We start from the raw sequence: 17,659 nt of genomic DNA, 5'->3' as shown, positions 1-17,659 counted from the left end.
ATTAACCTTGAATGTGGTGTAATGGAAATTTTAATTTGGTTCTGATTTTAAGAAATCACAAATCAAAGGTTTCCCAATGGCCAATTTTACATTGTTCAAATTGGAAGAAAGATTTCCCTCTTTTGGGTAAAGTAAAGGGGGTTTTGACATTAGTACATTCACTGAATGAATGGGAAATTGCCTCGGGTCACTATAAGCCTATCAAATGGTCAATTTGAATGGCATTGGCAAAGCCTTTGAATTGGTAGATCCACTTGCTTTTTTAAAGCAAAATGGGGAAAAAAACACTGGGTGTAAATTACTTCATTTGGTCCATGGAAAGCTGAGAGACGGCAATTGTCAATCTTCAGAAGTAAACCTTTTTTTTAAATCCAACAGTTTGGTGATTCTCAGCAGTTACGCCTTGTGCGTATTCTGCGGAGTACGGTAATGGTCCGTGTTGGAGGAGGATGGATGGCCTTGGATGAATTCTTAGTGAAAAATGATCCCTGCAGAGGTAAGGTTAAATGGCAGAGAGACCATAACTCATATCCCACCATGTACTATGATTCCTAAACTACTTTACCTTAAAGGGCAGTGTTGAGTATTTTAAGCATGTTACATCAACCTGAAATGCGGGTATCATGTTTCCAGGAATGAAGAAAATACAGAGAGAACATTTGAATGCATTGAATTCAAATTTTAAATGACTTTGCGCTCTCATCACTTCTTAGGCAAATTGAATTATTTAGTTAAATCGTAATATTAATTTCACTACTCTTTTATGCTTATTATGTTGGAAAAATATAATCTATGGATAGTGAAGTAAAATTTTCAACCTGATCATTGTTGCTCAAATTTAACATGTTGTAATGGGAGTCAGCTGATGTATTTCACCTAAATTGTCTTGCTTTTAGTGCAGAATGCAATGTAGTCATCAGGAAATGTACTTACAGTGATTTAGGAGATGTCCTATCATAATGTGTAACTTAAATTGAAAAATATTCAACCGTGCTTATTGAAGCTAATTAACTCATGCATCTCATCCAAAACAAAATTCTGGAACCAAACAAATTCACCTTAAAAAATATTTGCACAATCTTGGCATAATCAATTAAGAAATCTTAGTTTAATCAATTAAGATTTGACTAAAAGTTGAACAAACAAGCCTAGCTGTTAGATTGCCTCTGGATGATATTGAGCAAGCCTCAAGGTTCCCATAGGTGAAGCAAAGCAGACTGCTGCCAAAACAAAGTTATTGATAAATCACCAACAAATGGCTGGTTGTTGCAAACGAGCTTGTTGTACTCGAGTTTGAGTCAAGTCTGGAATTTGAGCATAACAGCAAGATTGTGAAATGCATGGCCATGCTCTGGTGGAGAGGTGCATCTACAACTATGTGGGTGAATTTAAAAAAGAGTTTTGCACAAAGCAAAAATTAAATTCAAAGCATTACAAATCTATTATCATTTTGATTATTAAAAGGCCTGGGTTGTTTGTAAGTTCCCACAAATACTGCACCACAACCAACATTGCAAAATTACTCAAGGTCTCCAAATATTAGGGCAATGTTTCTCGGTTGCAGAATGATGGAGGTCAGGGTTTCAAGCCTGAACTGGATGAATAGCCCACTGCCAGAACACCTGGCAGCTCCTCTGTACCACATTGCTCAGATTCTCTTTACTGTCTTTTTCATTGTTACTTCAAGTTACAAATATATTTAGCATTGGACCAAAAATGACGTGTATTGTGGAGAAATGATTAAGGTGTAAAGTGCAAGTCTGTTTGGTAAACAGCTCTTTTATTCTTTTCCAGTCTGTCTGCTTATTGAGTTTCAGGTCTTCGTGTCATTTTTTTTCTAGTTCATCATCAGGGAAATAAACTGTTACGATCGGAATCAAATTCTTCAATTTCCAGTCATTCTCCGATAGGTTGGCAATTCTTCTCTGTCCAGCACTTTCTCTCGCTCTTTCTCTGTTCTCCTCCTTGCCATCAATGACTTGGCTTTGTTGCATTAGCTCGATGGACAGGCTACCACTCTGCACACAGTATCACGGCCGGGCTATTTGAATGCACTATTTTATTATCTTCCTTTGACTTCTTAATTTAGTTCCCCTGATTTTGATCTGATTCTGAACATGTAAATGCTTTTTATTTATTTTCATTCAGATTTTGCTTTTGAACCGGCAGAAATCATGAAGCAAAATTGATCCAATTGGAACTTTCATTATACTTAATGTTTCAAATTATAAGTGACAAAAAAAATTAAAGATGAAAGAATTGGCAATGTTGGGTGAAACCTTGTTACCATAAGTTACCAAGGACACACTGTATAATAGATTGTTGGAGGGAAAGAAAAGGGTTGAGGGCTTAAATGTGAAAGTTAATCAATCACAGAGATAGATTTCCTTTTCAATTATGTAAAGAATATTTAACCAGCATCTAACATTTTTGAAAAACCCTGGCTTTCTTGGTCTATATTCCATTTTCCTAGTCAAATATGATTTTGTGTTCAAATATATTGTACATTTCCCTAATATTTATTTGGTCAGAAAAATAAAATATATTTGGATATTTTTCAAAGGAGGCTAAAACGGTGAAAAGAATTCTGATTGCTGAGAACATTGGCATTGAATGCGAGCTGATCATTTTCTCCTTTTCAATTGGAAAAACCCAAATAAAAGTGAAAGTAAAAACGTGGCTTCAAGGTTTCTGTCTGTTCTATTTCACCCAATGTCACTTGACAGAATGTCACCTGTCGAAGGGAGTAAGTTGCAAATTCAAGAAACAGTTAATGACTGTGAAAATGCTATTTGTGGCAAAACCCAAATATAAAAATGTTGTGTTTGAAGAAAGATGTTTTTTAAATGAAGCTTCTATTGACTAATAACAACTTGGGGTGGCTTTAGGGAGCCAGGCTGTGCTGTGTGCAGCCAACTGCACTAATTTCCAAATTGCATGCAAACTGCTCGCCACTTGCTCATTTAGAGTCTTTTTCACGAAAGTTGTCCAGACTTCTTTCATCAGTGACTTCTTTCAGCTTGAGTGAATATAGGAAGCCTGTTGCCTTTTATTTCATCACAACTGTGTTACTTTGCAAACCTTCAATTGAAGATGTATTTCTCTAACTTTCACATTTCTGCTGATGTAACTTTCTTTTACTTTTGGTGGGGGAATGTACAAATGAAAACTGGTGTAATTTTTTCTATGCTACAACTATAAAACTGGTGTATATTTTCCAGAAGAAGGATAGATCCGTAAGAAAGTTAGTAATTTACCAAATGTAGGAGATTGTGAAGTTAAACATATTAAATTAAAACCAACAATATATCTTAATAACTCCAGTCATTATCAATGCAATGCGTTCAGTGGTCCAACAATAAATAACTATATTGTATGTGTATATATATTAAGTGATATGTTCTCTTAACACAACTTTTTCTTTGCAGTTGGGTATACTGAAATATTACATTTCCTTTTACATTAAATGAAGCATAAAGCAAGAGAAAAAGGGTTCGACTTTGGAGGATAGTATAGAATAGTTCCAAATGCTTGATCTCCAACTTTGTGTCATAAATTTCCAGTCAAGCTGTTAGGGGCATAATGAAGGAGAACAAAATCATGCTTTGAATAGAGGTGGTACCACTCATCCTTTGCAGATTCCTCCATTATAAACAATGTCTTATTATTATTCAGGTTAATGGATTCATTGACACAAACCAATGAAATATTGTTAAAACCAGGGAATGGTTGCAGCACAAGAGGAGGCCATTCAGCCCAAAATATCTGCACTAGCAGAGGAACACCCCCATTGCACCCATCTGCCCTTTTCCTGTAACCTTGGAATTTTTCTGCACTGTACATTTATCTGCTTAATGGACAGAACATAGATCAGTGCACCTCAGGAACAGATCTTTCGCCTTCCACTCCCCTCCCCCCCCCCCCCCCCCCCCCGCCTGTGTGCCCTATAATGCCAATATTAACTCATCCCAATTGCTTGCCTATATCCCTCCATTTCCTTCCTAAATGCCTCTTAAACATTGCTATTGTATCTACTTCTATTGACAGCATGTACCAACACCCGCTATACTCCATTCTTAAAACTAAAACATACCTTCTAAATCTCCTTTAAACTCCCTCCCCCCCCCCCCCCCCCCACCTCCCAGCATAACTTCCCTGCTCTTATACTTTGTCTTTGAACCCCAGAATTGCAAATGCTTCATCAACTACTTTCTTAACCTACCCTGCCACTTTCAATCATTTGTGTACATCTGTCCAAGGGCTTCTTTTAAAATGTTATTCTTGAAGTAAAGCTTAACGTGAAAGAAGTTGAGGCACTGCGTTTTGGTAGCCAACTTAATGTCTATGCACTCAGTTCCATTTTATGTCTTGTTCTACCAATGAACTTGTCATGGAAGTCTATGTACGCCATGTCAACTGAGAAAAATCAGAGAGGTGCTTCTCAAGGTAGTTGGGAATGGGTCTTGTTCTCAGGATAAATGATGCCCATTTAAGGGAACACAAAGCACTTCCTATTCAGAGAAATTGTGAATAATTTAGAATTCTGTATCCCAGAGACCTATGAATATTAACTCATTGCAGAAAGGTTAGTAGGCTTTTCGGCTGCTGAATCACGTGTTATGCGGATCAAGCAAGAAGGTGCTAAATGGCAGAGAGTGCTCAAGAAGCCATAAGTCCTACTCCCACTCCTTAAGTTCAAATGAAGTTTGGCCATGTTCCTCTAATAGTAACACTTCTGTGATCTCTCAGTCTTCCAGGTTGGATTCATTGCTAACCTTGCAATTCCCTTCATTCTGACTTTACTGCTATTAAACTGCACACTGCAAAGCTGAGCCTTTAACGTTGCAGCAACTACTTTCTCTCCTTGCTCATTTGCCAAATTTCATCCTTGTCCGTTATATGCCAAATAAAGTAGATTTTTGTTTGTTATTCTTTGTACTTAATTCTTCATGGTTTTATTTTTGCATCTCAGTATGTTTAGACACAATAGCCACGGAGTCAAAGCCATAGACTTTAATTCAAAATACAAAATCACCTCATTATCATCTACTAATTTTATCTGCTTTATTTCTTTATTTAGCATCTTTCCTATCACGGCAATGTAAAATTCCCCACATCTTTATTAACAGCACTCAACCTTTTTCTTTCAAACTACTTTGCCTGTTCATTATTCAGTGTCAGTCGTATCAGTCTCAACAGGGCTTATCAACCATGACAAAGTCTGCATTTCTACAAAAATCATTGGATCTTGCAATTCATGGGAGTTCCCAATAACTGTTACATCGACATTAAATGTGACCAAAAGTGCTTTTCATTTGTCATTTTTTTTAAAGTAGTAAAATATTAAAGTAACAAATGTTCAAAAAAACCATTTCATTTAGTTTGCTTTAGTTCATTTGTTTATCCTAATCTTCAAAGTGGCAGAGCCTTCAAAGTAGGCTCACCACACCCTAAAAATATGTTTCACAGTGACTTTAGTTGTTTAAAAAGTAGAAACAAGGAATTGCAGATGCTGGTTTAGACACAAGAAAAGACACAAAATGCTGAAGTATCTAAGCGGGTCAGGCAGTTTCGGGTCTTCAGATTGATTGCAGGGATGGGGGAAAGAAAGCTAAAATAAAGGAGGGGCAGGTCAAAGCATGACTGGTCATAGGTGAACACAGGCAAGGAGAGTTCTTGATAAGTAGATGTTTGGACAAAGGCCAGAGATGACAAAACAGAAAATTGAAGACAAAAGGATTGAGGAGTTACGAATTGTGAAGCCAGAGAAAGGAATGAAGGGGGGAGGGAGACATAGGTGCACGTCCTGGTGGGGCACAGAGGAGGGGAAGAAAGGAGAGGGGTGTGAAGGAGAGAGGGAGGAGGGGGTTGTTTGACGTTACCTAAAATTGGACAATTCAATGGACACACCAAAGGGTTTTAAACTTACCAAGTGGAATTTGAGGTGCTGTCCCTCTAGTTTGTGTGAGGCCTCACGCTGGCAACGGAGGAGGCCCAGGATGGAAAGGTCACTGGGAGTGGGAAGAGGAGTTAAAATGGTCAGCAACCAGAGACCCTGTAGTCCTTGGTGAACCAAGCACAAGAGTTTGACAAAATGTCGACACTTGGTCTCACCGATGTATACACGAAGACCACTTCAGGACACCAGATGCAACAGATGAGGTTGGAGGAGGTGCACATGAACTTGTGTCTCACCTGGAAAGATTGATGGGGTCCCTGGATGGATGTGAGAGAGGAGGTATCGGGACAGGTATAACATCTACTGCACTTGCAGGGAAAAGTACCCAGGGAGGGGATGGCTTGGGTGGGAGCCTAGCATAGAGGACTCCAATGTATCTTCCATGTAACTTTTGAAAAGGTATTTTCTCATCTTATTCAGACCTTTTCACAGAGAGGCCCAAGCATCTGAGAAATCAGCTGAAACTATTCTGGTCTGTTAATTCATTTATAAGAAATCTGGGGACCTTTCATTTTCACATGACACTAATAAAACTATACTCGTAATTAGGCTCCAGTTTGTGCCAGTAGAGAATGCCATTTTAACACAAGTTATTTATCCGTACTATGCCTATGTTGCTCCATGTGGGAAAGTGGTTTAGTCCAAACTGTGAAGGGCTTTGGAATCACCATAATGTTGTCTTGCAATCGGATCAGAGAAGTGCATGTAGCATGGCAAGAATGGCAATGTCGTACTGGCCTTCATCTGTTTGGAAAATGAAACAAATCAGCTCCATCACCTTGTAAACTGGTTTGTCTCGTCCAATTGAATTTGAATCTTTTGACCCGGTGACCATCCTTGCGGGAAACTAGCAACAATACAACAACTGCACTTGATTTAATTTTAAACTTAAGAATATCATTTATATCTAAATTCATGAAACTATGTTGTCAAAATCCATTGTATGAAACATTCTGCATGATCAGCATTTTCAATACAGTTGCTGATTTTTAACTGCGCTTTTTGCAATATTTTAGTATACGGTAGTTTGCTGCACTGACATCGTGAGTCGTTCTATTTGCGTTCCGCAACGGCTCTGTAAAGTTTGGTTTCATTATTTTCTGGCTTTTTCTTTATTTGTCTTCAGCGAGAGGGCGAACCAACTTAGAACTGCGAGAGAAGTTTATCTTGCCAGAGGGAGCCCCTCAGGGCATGGCTCCCTTCAGGATACGAGGCCGCAAATCCAAACCTTCTTCCAGGACTGCATCTCCAACACGGTCCAGTTCCAGTGCCAGCCACAGTAACCACAGTTGCACATCCATGCCCTCATCGCCAGCAACTCCAGCCAGTGGAAATAAGGTAAGTTCTTCTCTCCCCCCATAGTGTTAGAATACAATTTTTTAAATTTTAGTTGATCCTTCAGATATCTAAAACTAGATGAAATTTCATGACTTAAATCGATTGTTTATTTTTGTAAATAAAATACAGTATATCAATAATGTGCTATCGCCATCTAGTTTAGAGAACAGGGCGGCACATTCGAGCAGCGGTAGAGTAGCTGCCTTACAGCGCCAGAGACCCGGGTTTGATTCTGACTGCGGGTGCTTGTCCGGCATTTGTATTTTCTCACCGTGACCTGCGTGGGTTTTCTCCGAGATCTTCGGTTTCCTCCCACACTCCAAAGACATACAGTTTTGTAGGTTAATTGGCATGGTATGAATGTAAACTATCCCCAGCGCATGTGGGATAGTATTAATGTGCGGGGATCGCTGGTCGGTGCGAACGTGGTGGGTCAAAAGGCCTGTTTCCACACTGTATCTCTAAACTAAACAGCGCGGAAACAGGCCCTTCAGCCCACCGAGTCCACGTTGACCAGCGGTCCCTGTATACTAACACTATCCTACGCACTGGGGACAATTTACAATCTTTTACCAAAGCTAATTAACCAACAAACCTGTACATATTTCGAGTGTGGGAGGAAACCGGAGTGCCCGCGGAAAACCCACTTTTGTCATGTGGAGAACGTACAAACTCCATACAGACAGTGGTCAGGATTGAACCTTGGTCTCTGGCATTGTAAGGCAGCAACTCTACCGCTGCACCACCATGCTGCCCCTACAGAAACATTACATTGAAAGAATATTAATATAATTTATGTTCTCTGGTATTTTGTCGTATAACTTTTATTAAGTAGAGTAAATCATTGTACATGGGAGACATTAAATTAAAAGTTCCTTTTAACGATAAATATATAGATATTAATTTTGTTGTATTTTAATGATGCTTTCAGCCATACAGCTATCGAGGTATACCTCATACCGAATCAAAAATTAGAGGTTCTGGCATGTTCACTGCCTTTAGATTTTTGAAAGACTCAATGTTCAGATGTGTAAATGCACAAAAATATTCATCAATAATGAATATGACACTTAATGTGTATCAGTATATTTTCCCTTCACTTGTCTACTATTCATTAAAGATAATTGCTCTGTAATTTTCATTATTAGATATGAACAGTTGGATGTTCTCAGAAACTTCAGAAAGGCTGCATTGCTCAAATATCTGTCCAATGTCTTGCATTGGTCCAACATTGCATGAAAACAAGTTGATCTTAAAGCAAATTTTAATAACGTTGTGTGTCAGAGTTATCCGTAAAATATTTTATGACATTACTCGGTAAAGCAAAGAAAATGGGTGTCAACTGTCACGGCAATAAAATCTTTATTTTCCCTTTCTGCAAAACATTTGATGTTGTTCTATACTAATCATCTTTGTAAAGAGAAACAGGTCACTTTTCTTTATCATGTCAGTATTCAATTCCATGGCATATTTTCTGTTGCATTCATTTTCAAATGGTAATATCACCCTAACATTGAACAAGAATCAGTGTTTGGAATGACCAGTGGTTAACGTAGCCAAGACAGATTAAAGATATTTCAATCTATGTTCCAGAATAAAGTAATCTTTTTTAATGCACATGAAGCTATTTTGGTAAATTTAAATTTGAAACTAAACATCTGTGCCTATTTCGGATTTTCTCCAAAATTAACTCCAACAGAGGCACATACAAGAGTGATTGGATATTTCAAAGGGAAGGCAAAGACTACAACATTATTACATTTATTTCTGAACATAGGAGCAACCTGCCTGATTTCATTATTTGTAATAAAAGGAAAGTTTCTTGTTCAATGTTTTTATAAGGGTACAACATCCTTGAAATTTGTGAATTTGTTCACACAAGTTTCTTATATTTCCATTGTTTAATTTTCATTTGCATTTGTTTATTATTTGTAGATTTTTAACATTTTATTGTTCAACATTAATTTTATGTTAACGATTTGCCCATCCTTTTCATTTTTCTTTCACCATCTATTATCCATCTTGCTTCTAATCCTCCCCTACTCCATCCTACCTTCCTCTCCCATCTCACAGACGCCCCAGACCTTCACACGTTGTTATGACAAACCCTGGTTGACAAACAGTAAAGTCTCTACACCCACTAAGTGCCTAGACTCACATGTATTCGAGATCCCCAGCATTGAGGTACAGTATAAAGCACACAAAGATAGTAACAAGACTCGATGAAATATCAGAGCAGTGGTCAGTGAGTGGCATCTGCTGTCGAACTGAACCACCAAATTGTGCCCAGGTTTACTCTTGAGATGGTTGACTCTGTACAACTTAAATTCAATGCTGGATATTATTGAAAAATAATATTTAGTAATTGTCAGAATAGTAAATTATTGTCATTAAATTAAATTATAACATCAAATTATTATCTGCACAATTTAATGCTGAATATTAGAACTCAAAATTACTTAAATAATGTTTTTAATTGACAGTACCAAGAATGACAGAAATGTGTGTTTTTCTTGACTATCTTAAGTTTAAACTTCGGTAGAAAAATATACTTTTACAATTTTGAACAGAAGTTTTGTCTGAACCTAAAAAGTTCATTTAGTCGAAGAAATGTTTTACAGATTAATAATAGCTTTTGTTTGGAGACACAAGGAGCTGAATATGCTATTTTCTAAAAATAAAAGACAAAGTGTTGGAGTAACTCAGCGGGTCAGGCAGCATCTCAGGAGAATGAGTTTTGGGCGGGACATCAGCTATCCATGTTCTTCATGCCTGACCGGCCGGATTACTCCACCACTTAGTAGCTTTTGGTTATTGTGTTGTCTCATTTGGTGTTATTTTGGTCAGCTTTACAAATCCAAATTTTTTATTTTATATGAAGCATAAGAGAAAAGGACGCACATGCCCTCTAAAACAGCGTTTGTCCCTGTCTCTGCCTTTGATTTGTTTCTTTATATAATCCAATTACTGGAATTTGTGATAAACATTGCAGTTGCATGCTGCATCTGGATTCTGAATTTTATGATCCTTCATTATTCCTGAATGTCCAAACCGAATTTACTTTTTCAGAAATACTCCTCTACAATATATTTATATTATGAATCTATATTTATAATTAGATTGGAGATTTGACACATTTTTGGTAATTAAGAAGCAGCTGGTATTCCAATATTTTCAGTTAGTAGGCTTTCTGACTAATCGGTTGTGAAATTAACAATGCTGCCATAAAAACTCTAAATTAGTCTTTCTAATGAGAGTTAGTCCTCACCTATTTATGACCACAATGCTGAAAGGACAGGGCACTCTCTTAAAGTGCTCCTAAAGAGTTCCTTGTCTTGACTGTTGCACACTTAAGGGAGTTGCTGAGGAGGCGATTGATATCACATGTGAGCAAGAGTTCATTTAGGGGAAAAACTGGAAAGGACCAAAAAACTAGCAAAGCAGTGTTGGAGATGATGGCCTGTTCTGGTAGGATTACTGAAATGTAAGTGTTAGTGAAATCAGAATCTTATTAAAGCTACAACCAACATTTAATAGGGAGCAGATGCACTCATGTTACATCATTGCTCTGGCAAAGAATCTACTTTCAGCTTGCATGTTTGTCATTCTCCTGAAATTGTGTGCCTCACATCCATCATCAGGTTATTTCACCTACCTTTCTGACTTTATTAATTAAATACAACAGGCTCTGTCCAGGACAAAAACATCCTGAGCTAATTCAAGTTAAAGAGCATTCATGTCAGATATGCAAAAAGAATTCCATTGGACTTCAAGTTTGCTATCATATTGATCTGCTCTCGTTGTTTATGTCAGCAAGTCTATATTTTGATCAAATTAATGATCTAGTCAGTGCAATGTATCTGCCTGGAACTTGTTTTGATGCAACTCTAAAATTTCAATGTGTATGCTCTTGAGAATATTTTGCATGCCACAACTAGTTTGCGGATGACACGAAGCTGGGTGGCAGTGTTAGCTGCGAGGAGGATGCTAGGAGGCTGCAGAGTGACTTGGATAGATTAGGCGAGTGGGCAAATGCATGGCAGATGCAATATAATGTGGATAAATGTGAAGTTATCCACTTTGGCGGCAAGAACAGGAAAGCAGAGATAAGGGAGAACCAGTCGATGTGTTATATCTGGACTTTCAGAAGGCCTTCGACAAGGTCCCACATAGGAGATTGGTGTACAAACTTAAAGCACACGGTATTGAGGGTTCAGTGTTGAGGTGGATAGAAAATTGGTTGGCGGACAGGAAGCAAAGAGTAGGAATAAACGGGTCCTTTTCGGAATGGCAGGCAGTGACTAGTGGGGTACCGCAAGGCTCAGTGCTGGGACCCCAGTTATTTACAGTGTATATTAATGATTTGGACGAGGGAATTGATTGCAACATCTCTAAGTTTGCGGATGAAACGAAGCTGGGTGGCAGTGTTAGCTGCGAGGAGGATGCTAGGAGGCTGCAGAGTGACTTGGATAGGTTAGGCGAGTGGGCAAATGCATGGCAGATGCAATATAATGTGGATAAATGTGAGGTTATCCACTTTGGCGGCAAGAACAGGAAAGCAGAGTATTACCTGAATGGTGACCGATTGGGAGAAGGGGAGATGCAACGTGACCTGGGTGTCATGGTGCACCAGTCATTGAAAGCAAGCATGCAGGTGCAGCAGGCAGTGAAGAAAGCGAATGGTATGTTGGCATTCATTGCAAGAGGATTTGAGTTTAGGAGCAGGGAGGTTCTGCTGCAGTTGTACAGGGCCTTGGTGAGACCGCACCTGGAGTATTGTGTGCAGTTTTGGTCTCCTAACCTGAGGAAAGACGTTCTTGCCTTAGAGGGAGTACAGAGAAGGTTCACCAGATTGATCCCTGGGATGGCGGGACTTACATATGAGGAAAGACTGGATAGACTGGGCTTGTACTCGCCGGAATTTAGAAGACTGAGGGGGGATCTTATAGAAACATATAAAATTCTTAAGGGGTTGGAGAGGCTAGATGCGGGAAGATTGTTCCCGATGTTGGGGGAGTCCAGAACCAGGGGTCACAGCTTAAGGATAAGGGGGAAGTCTTTTAGGACCGAGATGAGAAAACATTTCTTCACACAGAGAGTGGTGAGTCTGTGGAATTCTCTGCCACAGAAGGTAGTTGAGGCCAGTTCATTGGCTATATTTAAGAGGGAGTTAGATGTGGCCCTTTTTGCTAAAGGGATCAGGGGGTATGGAGAGAAGGCAGGTACAGGCTACTGAGCTGGATGATCAGCCATGATCATATTGAATGGCGGTGCAGGCTCAAAGGGCCGAATGGCCTACTCCTGCACCTATTTTCTATGTTTCTATGTATCACCCTTTAGAATATCCTGCCATATATATTTCCACTACAGATGCATGTAGTTCCTTAAATATAATTATCAACTTGCTACAGTCATTTGTTCATTAGCTAATATGATATCTATATTTATAGATTTTACATTGGCTTTGGTCATACATTCAGGACATCCCAAAAGCTAGTAAATTATTTCAAAATGAACAATTTGCTGTAATTTATGCAACATAATCCCATGTAGAGCAATTGGGAAATAATCTAATTTAGTAGCAACTGTTGGAAGGAGTTTGGAAAAACACTCTGACCCTCTTTTGAATGGTCTCCAGAGACCCTTTGAGCAGGTGAGCCTCAAATTAACACCTTCTCACCGCCAAAATTTCATTACTTCTCATCCCTTCCCCTCTATACTGCATGAGCATTATTTTTGATTATCTGGTCAAATTCTGGAGTGAGATTTGAAACTGTAATTTTAAATGCTACTTTGACACTTAATTTGCTTTCATGGTAAATGAATCCACAGTTCCCAGCTCAATATATTAAATCAATTGGCATTAAATGCAATGAACACAATGAAATTAAAAAAGGAACTTCATTTTATGTAGCTTCTAAAAATGTTAATTTCTGTGTGTAATTTGCATTAACGTTCTGTATGGTTGAAGCATATTTATAATTTGAAAGATGGGCAAGATTTTGAATTATATAAATGATATTTGGCATTTAACAGGATTTGTTAAATATGGTAGTGAATGTCCCATTGCTCAGGATTAATAGTCTATATGGACAGATTAGTTGGATAGATTAGCAACATCCTAGGTTCTTACTTTCAGTCAAAACAACAGTCAACTCACCATGTCATATCATTCAGAAATAAATTTCAATTTCTGGTAGAGATTTGCAGATTTTAGTATGAAAATAAGGTTGGTTATACTAGGAGCCCAAAACTAACAAAGAGAAGACATCAGACACACGGAACTGTAGATGCTAGTTTACGAAATAAAGCGCAATGTGCCGGAGTAACTCAGCAGGTCAGGCACTATCTCTGAAGAACATAGATAGGTGATTTTTCGGGTCAGGACATTTACAACCAAGTGATATAAATATTAATTTCTCTAACTGCAAGTAACCCCTGCATTCCCTCTCTCTCCATCTCTTCCCCCACCCAAGTCACACCAGCGTCTCGTTTTCACCTAGCAAACAGCTAACAATGGCCTGTTTCCTTTATCATCTTTTTACATATCTTTCATTCATTTGTTTTATATCTCTCTATATCCGTCTATATTTCTCATTTCCCTTTCCCCTGACTCTAGTCTGAAGAAGGGTCTCGACCCGAAACGTACCCATACCTTCTCTCCAGAGTTGCTGCCTGTCCCACTGAGTTACTCCAGCATTTTGTGTCTCGCTTCGCCATCCATCCGTGTTTTCCAGAGATGCTACCTGGCCTGCTGAGCTACTCCAGCACTTTGTGTACTTTTTTTTTTAAAGAGAAAAGATTCTCTTGGTACCTGAATTTTCTACATCCCTTCTGAATTATCCTTTTACAATTGACAAAAAGACATTTGTAACTAATGAGAAACTTAAGATAATCAATTGTGAATGATGCGGGAATTTGTTGGAATTGTGTTGATTATTCTGCACGCCACTTTGAACTGGCATTTAAAAATTCTGGTATTCCAAACTAGGTGACTCCTGTTCAGGGAAGCAAACTCAGACGACCAACCTACCACTCCAGTAAGGTTTCACTGACCGGGGACAACGGCAACTCACCTGCTGCCTCTAAGTCCAGCAAAACTGGTGAGTTTTCAAAATGAAAATTAATGGGATTTGTTACTGCTGTAATGGAAAGGGGGAAGGAGGAGGTCGGCTTTAAGCCTTTAATTCCATGGTTTTGGGTGGGAATGTGCTATAAATTCTTGTGATACCTGTGGTTTCTGTAAGGTTCCAACACATTCAAACCAGAGTTCCTGGACTGAAGTGCTCACCAGATCTGTCACCGAGTTCCATTTACACGCGTGCTGTGGCAGCCAGAGAAAGGGCCCATTCCCTCTCAGATTCTCCGTCAGTCAGACTATCATCCTATTAATTTCAATATGAATTCTAAGACCACATATTATTTTGTTTCATTTAATATTTCAGATTATTTCTGAAATAATGTAATGATTTATGTGTTAACGTCTTGAATTTGTTTTTAAATTTACTTCAACTTTTAAAGTTTCTGATCATCTTATGCTTTACAATTAAAAAAAGTGATCGTTTATGCTTCTATCTCACACAAACCTCACATTGGGTTTAATTACATTATTAAGATATAACTGTTGCATTTATGACCATGAATGTTCATTTAACAGCGAGCAGCTAAGTACATAAAATCTCTGCATCTTATTTTGTAGATCATGTTTGTCTTTTCATTTTACAATTAAATCCAAAATTAATTCTCAAAAACATAGAATCTGTTAGCAACATATAATAAGATCTCTGAGCAATTGTAAAAAATCACTGTCATTTGCACCTTTGCAGTCTCCATATCTTTAACATTGAAAGAATAAGCAAGCCTTCAATTTATAATTTCTTCTTTCATGCTGCAGTTTTTATCATTGAAAGCCATATGTTTTCACATTGTGAATAATCATTGCTCTTTCATATTGCAACTCCTATGCTGGTTGACCTAAGCCAATACAATAGGGAGTGCTACATATACTCTGCACACCAGGCAGCTTCTGTGGAGAGAGAAACAGAGTTAATATTTCAGGTCAATAACCCTAAAACAATAATAGTGATTTAACTGGCTACAAATCCCTTGATCTAGATACCTCATGGAAACGGTAACATTTCAGGTCAGAACCCTTCCTCAGACTCTATCTTTCTGTCTGAAGAAGTATTCCAACTTGAAACGTCACCTATCTCCAGAGATGCTGTCTGACCCGCTGAGTTACTCCAGAATTTTGTGACAAAATAATTTCTATTGTTTTAGACTCTGGATGAAAAATAATGCTGCAATATCAAGATCACTCTGTGAGGAAGGACCATCAGTTGGCTTTGTGTTATTTTGCTTAAAAAGTGTGTACAGTTGTTCCTAGAATAACATTATTCAATTTCTCTGTAGATACCAAAAGGACGCCAAGCAGGCCCACAAGTCGAGCTGGGAGTCGTGCTGGGAGCAGGGCAAACAGTCGGCGAGGCAGTGATGCGTCTGATTTTGACGTTCTGGAGACACAGTCGATGTGTTCCGATATTTCCGAGTCCAGCGCGGGAGGATCACAAGCAAGCTCGAGAAGGGGCTCGACAAAGCCCTCAAAAATCCCAACACCCTCAAAGAAAACCACAACCCCCAAAAATACAAACACCAGAAGATAATACAAGCAATGCTGTGGAATAGAATACACATACACACACACACACACACACACACACACACACACACACACACACACTTACACTTTCAGAAGCCACCAGATGTATAATATTCTACAAAAAAAAGTACTGTTGTCAAGCATTGTAAAAGATTAATTGTGGTCTAATGCTGCCTTATCATTGTACTTTCTGTTTTTTTTTTGTTTTTGTAAGTTAAAAGTTTTTTCATGTGAATATTTATGTAGATAAGACATCCATGTTTGATCCCATGGGGTCTGCATCAGAGGGAAGTGAGAATGCTTTTAAAAGAAAAAAAAAAGGAAATTTAAATGTGTTCGTGTTCTATTAAAGATTTGAACTACTGCTTTTTTTTTAACTTGCATTTAGGATATGACCCTTGAAAGAGAACTTTGACTTGCTGTGGAGGCAAGACAAATGCTGCAGTGTTTGTTAGAAATCACGGATACCTCACGGAGTATTTAAATGGGAAAAAAATGGAGCAATGTACAGTTTTACTTATTTTTAAGAATGTTCATTTTTTTGCCTGCTGAAAGTTACACATAATAATTATGACAAAAAGTGCACATGCAAGTTGTAAAAGACTATTGCTATCTTGTAGGCAGTATAAAGGACACTTTAATAGCAGCTGATGATCATTGCAGGCCACACCAGCAGTTGCTAGCAAGGCCCTTCTCACTTTTTTATGCTGCTTTTTGTTCATTTGAACTGACCACTGGGACTACATGAGCAGCCGTATTTATATTCTATTGATATCTAGTCTGACCATGTCGCTGTGTGAATCCACAATTGAAATTGTACCAATGAGTCAAACGTTCTTTTTTTTTTGTATTCAAAAACAAATGTGCTTGCAGTAACTTAAAGAAGTATTAAGCACTGCTTTAATGTCTCAGTGGTCTTTATTCAAGAGATTGAAGATTTCCCCCATTCTGCCCACACATTTTCTGTTTAGGTTGATCCGTGCATTGCACCTTTCTGTTGATAGTGTGGGATTTCTGCAATACCGATCAATTTGATCTTGCGTACTATTTTTGGATGCAAGTGTGCATGTGTCCCTAATGTTGATTTCCATCCACAGGTCAAATCTGGGCAATGAACAGTTGCGTTTTTACAGGCGTCCATAAGTTGAATTTCGTCTGTAAACTGGAAAAGGCACAAAACCGTCTCTCTGATAGAGTCATAGAGTGATACAGCGTGGAAACAGGCCCTTTGGCCCAACGCCAACACCAGCCAACATAATCATATGACAACCATATCTCCACAGTATTATAGTGAATGGCATTAAAAGCACGTAAGAAAGAACAATTACTGAAAATAGAGAGAAAGAGAGAGAACTAGTTCTGCCATTTTGCAAATAATTTATTTCCATATATTGGACTTTTGAATTTATTGGTATTAGCATTGATTTATCTTTGTCATGTACCTGGATACAGTGGAAAAACATTGTTTTGCATGTTATCCAGGCAAATCGGACCATGAATTGAAAGAGAAAGGGGAAAATAAACAGGGTACAGAATACATTGTTACAGTTGAAGAGAAAGTACTTTTAAAAAGTGCTTTAAAAAAATGCAAGGGCTGCAAAAAAGCACATTTAATAATATGATGGGAAAGTGTTTGTGTGTAAGGGTGTCCATGAGTCAGATGCTCATAACCCATAAAAGGCCACACACAGAAAATTGGATGT

At 38.3% G+C, this 17,659-nt stretch overlaps 1 protein-coding gene across 11 annotated transcripts in view; it reads left to right on the top strand.

The window, feature by feature from the left end:
- The window catches only part of macf1a (microtubule actin crosslinking factor 1a), a 419,348-nt gene extending 402,497 nt beyond the window's left edge, over positions 1-16,851 (top strand). For 7 of the 11 annotated variants that reach the window (XM_078423295.1, XM_078423294.1, XM_078423296.1 and 4 more), the window contains 4 exons: positions 379-496; positions 7,086-7,297; positions 14,289-14,400; positions 15,710-16,851. In XM_078423295.1, coding sequence (XP_078279421.1) covers positions 379-496; positions 7,086-7,297; positions 14,289-14,400; positions 15,710-15,960 — 693 coding nt within the window. In that variant the 3' untranslated portion in view covers positions 15,961-16,851. Of the gene's footprint in view, positions 1-378; positions 497-7,085; positions 7,298-9,370; positions 9,482-14,288; positions 14,401-15,709 lie in introns of all 11 variants that reach the window. The other 4 variants (XM_078423293.1, XM_078423292.1, XM_078423288.1 and 1 more) reach the window with 1 other exon arrangement.
- Positions 16,852-17,659: the final 808 nt, after the last annotated feature.

Source organism: Rhinoraja longicauda, chromosome 27 (genome assembly GCF_053455715.1).
Source record: "Rhinoraja longicauda isolate Sanriku21f chromosome 27, sRhiLon1.1, whole genome shotgun sequence".
Taxonomy (NCBI): domain Eukaryota; kingdom Metazoa; phylum Chordata; class Chondrichthyes; order Rajiformes; family Arhynchobatidae; genus Rhinoraja; species Rhinoraja longicauda.
This window is presented reverse-complemented; position numbering and strand designations above follow the sequence as displayed.